Source organism: Neomonachus schauinslandi, chromosome 5 (assembly GCF_002201575.2).
Source record: "Neomonachus schauinslandi chromosome 5, ASM220157v2, whole genome shotgun sequence".
In the NCBI taxonomy this organism is placed as follows: domain Eukaryota; kingdom Metazoa; phylum Chordata; class Mammalia; order Carnivora; family Phocidae; genus Neomonachus; species Neomonachus schauinslandi.
In genome coordinates this window covers 174,932,442-174,942,656 of record NC_058407.1, presented here as the reverse complement: position 1 = coordinate 174,942,656, position 10,215 = coordinate 174,932,442, and the positions used below count along the sequence as shown (strand labels likewise).

Below are 10,215 nucleotides of genomic sequence, written 5' to 3'. Positions count from 1 at the left end.
GGGGGGGGGAGGGCGTGCAGAGGGAGCGCACCTGAGAGAGCACCCGGAGACAGACACGAGCCAGGCGCTTTCGACAGCCGGCTGCTTCTCAGAAGACTGAGCAGGTGCTGGGCGCTTGCAGCCTTTCCTTCTATGCTACCTAAGCCCAGGAATTTTCAGCATTAAAAAGGAAGGCGTACAAGAGAAATCCTTTTAATGAGATTAGGAAACTCGTGGGCTCTGAAGAAGGACGCGGGAAGAAGATGAAGACGCGGATCAAAAGCAGCTGCTGTTTACGATCTTTTGGGAGACAAACGGACATCACCTGCCTTTTTGTGGAGGTAAGAGGGCAGGATGTTGAGCTGTCAGCAACCCGCCTGAGCTCAGGCACCAGGACTGCGGAGCCTGTGACCAGGGGCAGGGCGGCTGGAGTGACACCCGAGGGGCACAGTCAGAATGTGCTCCCCGCCCAGGGCTCCTCCCCTCATGGCCCTGGTCCCCACAGGTGCCACCTCAGCTAACCCTCACAGTCACCTGGGAAAAGCAGACAAGTGCCCTGAAGGCTTACATGCTCGTTCAGAGGGGGAATGACTGGAGAGACCCGTCCTAGGGCAGAGGTCACCAGCAGGAGGCCGGCGGCAGGGAGCCAGGCCCTGCCCACGCAGCGCCAGCCTCAAGGTCACCGCTCCCTGTGCTCCGTGTCCGATGTGCCCATCAGGAACACAGCACCACCCCACCCCACCCCACAGAGCTTCTACAAATAGGGAAGAAAACGCTGCGTGTGAAAAGCTTCCTCGAGGAAGCGCGGGCGAAAAGCATTCAAAGCGAAACATACTCTTACCGTGCGATGCAGATACTGAAGCTGAAATTGTGCATCCACACAGGAACCTGCACACAAGTGTGTACGGCAGCTTCCTTCAAAACTGCCGAGACCTGGAAGCACCGAGACGCCCCTCGCTAAATGAGCGCGCAGGTCAACTGCCACGTCCAGTGCTAAAGAGAAGCGTGGCATCAAGCCGTGAGAAGACACGGCGGAACCAGAGCAGCCCGTCTGGAAAGGCCACGCTGCAGGACTCCAACCCCGTGACGCTCCGTACAGGGAAACGTGAGTGTCTGCCGGGCGCGGGGGAGGGAGGACGGAGAGCACGAGGGGCCCGGGGACCTGAGGGCAGGGACTGCATTCCGGGAGGTGACACTGCAGGGGCACACACGTGACATCAGACACGTGTCCAACCACACGGTGCACAACACTGGAGCCAGCCCTAAGGCGAGGACGGACTCTAGCCAACGGCCGTGGAGCCGACGTGCCCGACTGAGGAGGGCGTTCATGGGAGCACCATTACGGAGGCAGGGAAGAGGCACACGAGCAGTCTGCACCTGCCCCTGATTTTTCTATAAACCTAAAACAGCTCTGAAATACAGTCTATTAAATTAAAAACATAAAAATTTTAATACGTCACGCATTGTGTCATTCCATTTATATATGGTTGAAATGCCAAACTGAGCAGAGGTGGGAGACGGAGCAGGGGACGACGGGGCGGTCTGCTTGCGGGGCAGCACGGCAAGGTCCTCGCGGTGGTGCTTCCGTGCACGTACACACGTGCTAGCGCAACACCCCCACCCGCACGCACGCGAGCACACACAGCAAACGCCAAACGCCTGGTTTCGATACTGCACCACAATCACGGGAGAGGTCTCTGGGGCAGAAGCCGGGGGCAAGCTACGTGGGACCTGTCCCCCCATCGTCACCACTTCCGACAGATCTAGTTACTCAACACACAAACCCAAACCCAGCGACCAGGCTGCAGCACCGGAGGGTCCCCTGGGGCTCCTCCCCCAGCGGACTCCAGAGCTCAGCAAAGTCGCCACAGCAGCGGTCCCAGGCTCCCACTAGTTTGCTCCGTCCCCCGGAGGGAGGCGCCCTTGGGTTTGAGCTCAGGCCTGCGCAGCGGCCCTGCCAGAAGTGCCCGGCGCAGAGCCCAGCATGCAGGCCTCGCTCCAGCAGGGCCAGTGGGACGAGACAGCGAAGAGAGTGAGTATGGGGTCTTTCTACCCCTTCCCAGCATCCCATCTGCCTGCACTGTGGCTGAGCATGGGACACCTTGCTTGAAGGCCAGCTCTTACAAATCCAGACAGAAGATGAGAGAATACTCAGAACAGAACCATAATAAAAATAACCCCCATCAAAACTGATTTTAGAAAACGACACACAGGGGCGCCCAGCTGGTTCAGTCGGTGGAGCGTGCAGCCCTTGATCTCAGGGTTGTGAGTTCAAGCCCCACGTTGGGCATAGGGATTACTTAAGAATCTTAAAAAACAAAAAACAAATAGGAGATTCCATTAATCCAATAAACGGTATCTACAAGAAACAAACAGCACAAGTCACCCTCGGGGGTGAGGTACTGAAGCTTCCCCATCTGCATGAGACAAGGACACGGCATGAGTCACTTCTGCCTGACAGTCGACTGGAGGTCCCCCGCAAGAAGAGGGGAAAGAAAAAAAGGAAAGGAAAGGCACGAGGGCCGGGGAGGAAGAGGCCAGGCGTGGCCCTGCCGGAGGTTTCCAAGGAGCGGGTTCAGCAAGACAGCTGTGCATGGGCGCAGGGGCCAAAACCCGACTGCATTTCCACACGCCAGTAACGCACGCACACAAGGTCAGAGTCCTCCGAGAGGCCGTTAAAACCGCACTGGAAACAGAAAATACTTGGGAAAGTGTCTAATAAAATGCATCTAACAGGTGATGTTCTCGTTCAGAAGACAATGGGCAAACGTCATGTCCTCCCAAACCGATTTACAAAGTCACTGTAATCCTTACCATATTCCAGCAGAGTTTTTTGTGTAAATGGACAAACGGATTGTGAAACGTATGAGGATATGCAAAGGACCAAAATGAGCCAAAGAATCTTAACGAAGAACAAATGTGAAGGCTGGCGACAGGCGGACGCGTCATAAGGCTGCAATACTGAAGACCAGGTGGCAGGGTAAAAAGACAGACAAGAGGAGGCAACAGAACCGAACGGAGAACCCAGAAGCTGGACTGCCCAGGAACAGCCCGGGCGGGTGGCAAAGGCCCCGGGACACTCCATGGGAAAGGGCTGGTCTCTCAATAGATGGGCCAACCGCATGTTCAACAGAGAAAAAAATAACCTTTCTGAGAATTTCAAGTGAGGTGTAACTGACACGTAGCATTAGTTTGAGGCATACAACGCAACGACTGGGTGTTTGCCTATGTGGCAAGATGACCACCAGTGCAAATCCAGGTAACATCTGGGGGGAAACGAACCTGACACCTAGCACCTGTCACACCCAGACATCAATCCGTAAAAGGTGAGACAATAAAGCAGTCAGAAGAGAACAGCTAACTACCTCCATGACTTGGGTAGCAACAACTGTGTCCATCCAGGTCACGAAGCCTCAGACAGCGCCGACACAACGGTCAGAGAATCCGCAAGCCGGTCCGCACTCACACTAGGAGCTGCTCCTCGTCAACGGACACGAGAGAGGGGAAGCCAGCCGCAGACCAGAGCTGTGCACACACGGCTCCAACGAGAGATCTGTGGTCAGAATACGGACAGAACCCCAGGAGAGAAGGGCTAGCAGCCTGTAAACCCCCGCACGGGGAGGGCCCACCCTGCTGAGCACCAGTGGACCCAAGCACCAGTGCGGCATGCCCACAGCCCACCAGAGCATGACTGAAGCCAGAGCCACAGGGTTCTGGCGCAGACCCAGGGGCGCCCACGGGGCGGGTGTCCGAAAAACAGCCCGCAGTCCCACTGACGCTGGGCGGGGTGCACATCCTCTGCCGGCCAGCAACCACACCCTGGCATGCCCGACGCAAAGGAAGCCACCTGCCTGCCCCCCAACCGGGACCTCCACCCACCCGGCCCCCCCTGGGGACGACCACCCCACTCAGGGATCTTTCAAGGGAGGGAAATCACCACTATCAAACCATGCGCTCTGATCCCCAAGGTGGTCAGTAAGACACCTGTGACCAGGGGCGCCTGGGTGGCTCAGTGGTTAAGCGTCTGCCTTCGGCTCAGGTCATGGTCCCAGGGTCCTGGGATCGAGTCCCACATCGGGCTCCCTGCTCCGCGGGAGGCCTGCTTCTCCCTCTCCCACTCCCCCTGCTTGTGTTCCTGCTCTCGCGCTCTCTCTCTCTGTCAAATAAATAAATAAAACCTTAAAAAAAAAAAAAAGTTTGAAGGTTAAAAAAAAAAATGGGTAAAGCCATACTGAAGCAAGTACAAACAAAAAAGAAGGCAGAAGTTGTAATATTCATACCCAAGTTGAACTGCAGACAGAAAGCATTTAATGGGGCCATGGCAATATTTGATAAAAATGTTCCTTAAAACCTAACAGAGTGGGGTGCCTGGGTGGCTCAGTCGTTAAGCGTCTGCCTTCGGCTCAGGTCATGATCCCGGGGTCCTGGGATCGAGTCCCGCCATCGGGCTCCCTGCTCCGCGGGGAGCCTGCTTCTCCCTCTCCCACTCCCCCTGCTGTGTTCCCTCTCTAGCTGTCTCTCTCTCTGTCAAATAAATAAAATCTTTAAAAAAAAAAAAAAAAGACACCTGTGACCTGCGTCCTCCTCTCAGAAACCACTGCACTCTGGCATCTGGGGTGGGGAACAGGATATAGAAAGAAGAGTTAAGGGAAGCTTCTACTTTCATTTGTTTTTTTAATCTCTTGCTAAAAGTTAGCTTTTACTGCTGAGGTTCTATAAATAACAAAATTCTATAACCATACTGTGGAATATCAGGGGCACACTGGAAATAGCTCATTTCAAATAGGAAAATGGTTTGTGTTCACCCAGTTCCGGAAGCCAATTTTCAATTGCTTAAAATAGTCATGGTATTTTACCAAGGTGATTACACTCTCAGCTATCAGTAACAATTAAACCCTTAGACTAGAGCCGCTTAATAAGGTCTCAAAATAAAACCGCACACTCCAAGCACTGTACGTGGAAATGTCAAGCACACAAACAGGGCCCTCGACGGGACACAGGCGCCCAGAGCCCAGCCAGCAGGCCTGCGGTCGGCCTGGCACAGAGCCGCGGCGGGGGCGGGGGCACGGTACACACAGCTCTGCCCCACAGAGGTGGGTCCCTCCTCAGCAAGGACAGGGGAAGACGAGTGACCAAACTCCCTCAAGCCCCGAGAACGGCCACCTTGGAGGCGCCCTGAGGAGGAAGCACCTGAACAGGAGCAGGCCCGGCTGGTGTCTGACCGACAGGCCTCGGAGCTCGCAGGCTCACCGCGAGCGTGGACACACGGTGGGCGTGTACCTGGCACCCCCGCGCACACAGACAAGCCTGATGAACGACTTCATCACCCCACTGGCTGGCGAGCCGGGCCCCTGCGAGCCGGACCCAGGGCGGCGCGGGAGACTGCTATCGACCCATCGGGAATGTGCCTTCGAGCAACGGTCAACGCATCAGTCAGCGCCAGGCAATCAATACCCACTCTCTCCCAAACTCAGCAAGGCCCGTGAGCGCCGCAGGTCAGCGTGGGGACGGAATGAGGCCGGGAAGGGCCATCGACTTCCAACCTGCTGAGACAGGGAGAATGGAAATTTCCTGCCTTGGGACCCAGACAGTCAGCTTGCGGGACAGAAAATGCCCGACAAGACAGCCAGGCCAAAACCTCACAAACGTGGGGCGCAGTCTGGGCACGGAGGGCCACGGGGTCTGCGGGTGGGGGTCACATCCACCAGCTCCCGTCGCGAGGCGCGGGTTTGACAGGGATCTCCCACGGGGATTCTAACCGCTAGAACCCACAACAGAGAGGGCTCGCAGCGGCTGGCCCCCCGGTGTGGGGCTCGCTCGCACACCCGCTGAAACGGAGGCTGCGCTGTGCTGACAGGAAGGTTCTTCTCATACTGGCTGACGGCCAACGGGCAGATCTTCCCAGAGGGACTCACTCAGCATGAACGCAGGACCCACTGGCCCCGTGCACAGTAGCTGCTTCTCTGCACTTGAATCCCTCCCCTGCCACACAGTGAGCACACCTGCGTGACCCACAGGAGATCTGAGAAGGGGAACACTTCGTGTAAGGGGACTCAGTGGTTCCCGCGGCACATGGCGCTGTCACCGAGTCGCGGCACGGGGTGACCCAGAGCCTCCCAGGAGTGGCGGGCACGCACCACATCTGTGGCTGGTGTTTTTCCCTCTATGATGGATCTTACAAGTGAAGGCTGTCCCTTCTGACCATGTCCACCGATTTCGCCACCCCAGCCCCTGCCCCAGAACCACCAATCCAGCACCCGTGACTTCAGCGTTTTCAGACTCCACATGGGAAACCATGCAGTATGTGTGCTTCTGACTTATTTCACTTGGCACAATGCCCTCCAGCTCCCCCCACGTTGTGACAAATGGCAGGATCTCCTTCTTTTTCATAGCTGAGCGATATTCCACTGTGCGCCTACGCCCTGTCTTCTCTGCCTGCCCCCCCCCACCCCGCTGCCAGGCCCCTGGGCTGCTGTGAACGATGCCGCCTGAGAACATGGGGTGCACACACCTGTTCCACACGCAGATTCCGTCTCCTGTGGGTAAAAGCCCAAGGTGGGCTTGCCGGATGGTGCGGTGATCCCAGGTTTCAATCCCTCGGGGACCTCCATCCTGTCTCCTCCTTCCGTGGCCTTCACATGCCCCGCGATCACTGTCCACACGGGAGCCCGTCGGGCTGGCCCATGAGGCTGCTTCAGCGCACCACACCCCTGCTTGTTCTGAAACGGGGACCCAGAGGGACTGAGTGCCTTCCCCAAGGTCACAGCGGAAGCTCCCCCTGCTCGTCTCTGCAGGAAAGCCCAAGCTTCCCCCGTCAGGGACTGCAGCCTGGCCTCACCCCCACTTACAGGCGTCCCACGCCCCGGCCACACGCAGCTCCTCCATCCAAGCCATGGACATGCCCTCCGGGGCAGGCGTGCCGTCTGCCTCTTGTTCCCGCTGCCCCCCCTCCCCCCACCGCCTGCGGTCTGGACCCACACCAGCAGCACTGACAGCACCTTCGTGCCCACTCCCCCAAATCCCACACACGACTTTCACAAACTGAGTGCTCAGGCCCCAGCTCAGCCATGGGGGTGGCGCATGAGGGCATTTCACATGACTCCCCCGCAGGGATCACTTACAGAGCCAGGAGGCCGGGGGCAGCACCAGGGGCCTGTGTGCAGAGGTCGGCCAAGCCTGACGTGGGAAGCCCCTGGACCCAGGGCCCTGAGTGATGCCAAGGCTCTTAAGCGACAACACGGCAAGGAATGTGCCGGAGAAGCCATGAAATGGCAGGCTTTTCGTAGCTGAAATATGACCTGTCCCCTCAAAGCTTCATAAGCAGGAGGTCCCAGAGGCCAAGAGCATGAGGCACAACTCCAGGTATCCCCCAGGCGGACCGTCGATCCCTGGGATGGGCCCACTCGGTCCACACAGTGTCGGGTTCGGGGCAGACGAGAGGTGTCTTTGCCCAGCAAGCTAGACACCCCACATCTGTGCCTGGAGAGCGTTTAGGGACAGAATCAGCCTCTCTCTTCCTGTCTTCTGAAACTTCAGCACTCAAGGGAATGTTTAAGTAACACGCTCCCACAGAAAACCTTAATTTGTGTTCCAGCGGACTCTGTCGAGCCAGACATCGGAAACTCGTCAGGCACAGGACGATTAGAGAGAGCCCGGCCCCACCCACGAGGCTGGGAACAAGAACATTCTGCCCAGGGTATCTGTACCCCACAGACAGTTCTCATTCCAAACCACGGGTCACAGACCTACCACCGTTTACCCTGTGCTCGCAGGTCACTGAAGGAAGAGAAGGCTGCCCCCGCCCACAACCCAGGGCAGGATGGACCCTGACTGCAAGAGGGAGCTCAGGTCAGCACAGCCCCCAGCCCTGCCCCTCGCCAGGAGCACTGGGTCACTGGATGGCCATCCAGAAGGGCCCACACCTGGGCCCTCTGAGTCCCAAAGGGACCACCGGGGTTTGGGGAAGTCTCTGTTGTGACTCAAGAACCCCGCGAGCATCCCAGGATAAAAGCACAGCCTGAGAAAGCCGCCACGAGTCTGCTTTTGATGCAGGGAAGCGGACGCTCTTCCGTGGGGGGGCGGGGAACACCAGGCAACTCCACACAAGCCTGACCGGCCCACCACATAAACCACTGTGGTTAAGTGCCCTTCGTTTGGTAGCGGTCTTGTCAACCACGGGTGCCTGGGGACCAGACACTCCAGCTGGACGTGGCAGGGATGGGCTGGTGGCTGCTGGCCGGGACAGCAGGCCTCCCGAGCAGGGCCAGCCTGGGCGCCCCCGCCATGCCCCGTACCTTCGTCAGCAGCAGGACCCGCTTCTGGAGTCTCCGCGCCAGGGCCTCCTGCGTCTCCCGCTTCTTCCTCTCCTCCAGCAGCTGGCTGCTGACCTGGCGGACCTCCTCCTGAAGCTGCTGCAGGGCCTTCTCCAGCCCGCGGGCGCTGCACGAGAAAGGAGAAAGGGCAGAGCGGTGAGGCCGGGCCCGCGGACGCCACCCCAGCCGTGGGCCCCCCAGGACCAGGACACGCTCGTCACGCAGGTCCCGAAATAGGGCCGCACGTGCAAGCGGCACGCTGCCATTTCCTCACTGGTGAATAGCTACTTAGAGCTTTTCAGGAGTGTCTGGATTTCAAAGAGACACCCAGGGTGATCCCAGAACACGGCAGGCGGCGGGGGAGGGGGGAGCTCAACCCCACACACAATGGGAAAAATTGTCAGCAACACAGCGCTTCAGGAGAAAGCACTTCTGAATGGGCTAAATTACCAATGAGCACTTCCATCCGGATCACACCAGCCAGATGTGCAGTTGGGCTGGGGGAGCCCCCACCGCCCCGAGCTGGAGCCTGCGCCCCCCGCGCGGCCCAGTCGGCCGCCAGCAGGAACTCTGACACCCCGGTGGGCCGGGGCACCCCTCGGTGGCTGCTCACGACAGGCCACACCCCCGGCACAGCGACCTTCCCTGCAGGTCCCGCTTGGGCCAGCCCCCTCCAGGTCGACCCTTTGGACGGCCGGCCCCGCCCTCCCGACCGCCCACGGGCTAACACCCAACTCCCTAGCATGGCCCTGAAGCAGCTTCAGAGCCTGGTCTTTGCCCCTCTTTCCCCCCAAATGCCCTTAGTCCCTCAGTCCTGCCTGGGGCCGCCCTCTGCTTCTGAAGTGCTCCTGAACAGCCAACGGCAGCCAGTGCCCGGCACGAGCGGGAAGAGTCTCTGACTCCCAAGACCACACAGCCTTGGGGCGCCTGGGTGGCTCAGTCGTTAAGCGTCTGCCTTCGGCTCAGATCATGATCCCGGGGTCCTGGGATCGAGCCCCGCATCGGGCTCCCTGCTCCGCGGGAAGCCTGCTTCTCCCTCTCCCACTCCCCCTGCTGTGTTCCCTCTCTAGCTGTGTCTCTGTCAAATAAATAAATAAAAAATCTTTAAAAAAAAAAAAAAAAAAAAGACCACACAGCCTCACGATTCTACACCCGGGGTGGCCGTCCCCAGGGCCTGATGGAGGGGACGATGACCAGGGGAGCCCCCCGGGAAGAGAGCTCTGCAGAAAGGGAGGCGTACTGGGAAAGGACCCTCAGTAAGGAACTAAACCCTCAGGGCGGGGAAGGCGCCTCTTCCCAAAGGAAATCCGTACAATCTCAAAATCCCCGGGAAGCGGAGTATCATTTGGACTGTGCCATCAGGGGACCGTGGAGCGCTCACAGTCCCGTGGGCGACGGGACCGCGCCGGGCTCGGGCTGAGGGCCGCGGAGGGCGCCCAGGGGCTCAGCCAAACCTGGCCTCCGACCGCAGCCTTTCGGCTTCGACCGCTCGATCCGGAGAAAACCTTCATCTGCGGGGACGTGGACAATGCTCATTTCTCCTCTCCCACACCTGAGCATGGGGTCTTGTTATTTAATTTACAGGTGAAGGTGAACCACACACTGAGAGAGCGGACGACGGGCTGGGCCCCCGGCTCTCACTTGCTTTTGGCCGTCCGAGGTGTGACCCAGCTGCACACCTGACCGACCACACCTGCCCCCTCCGGGTGCTCCACGACCAGACCCGTAAAAACAGGCGCCCACGTTCACTTGAAACAGGCCTATTAAGAGGTTATCTTGAGTTTTCATTCCATCTAAACTCTTCATAGACCGACCTGACAATCAAGCACTGTGACAGCAACGGCAGAATCACTGAACTCAGGTGGGCGGCTCGCAAGGGCCTGGAATCCGTGCTCCAACACGGGAGGCGAATGCGAATGGCCCC

At 58.6% G+C, this 10,215-nt stretch overlaps 1 protein-coding gene across 1 annotated transcript in view; it reads right to left on the bottom strand.

The window, feature by feature from the left end:
• The window catches only part of MAD1L1 (mitotic arrest deficient 1 like 1), a 285,464-nt gene that overhangs the window by 190,777 nt on the left and 84,472 nt on the right, over positions 1–10,215 (bottom strand). The window contains exon 9 of the mRNA XM_044915187.1: positions 8,274–8,418. Coding sequence (XP_044771122.1) covers positions 8,274–8,418 — 145 coding nt within the window. The remainder of the gene's footprint in view (positions 1–8,273; positions 8,419–10,215) is intronic.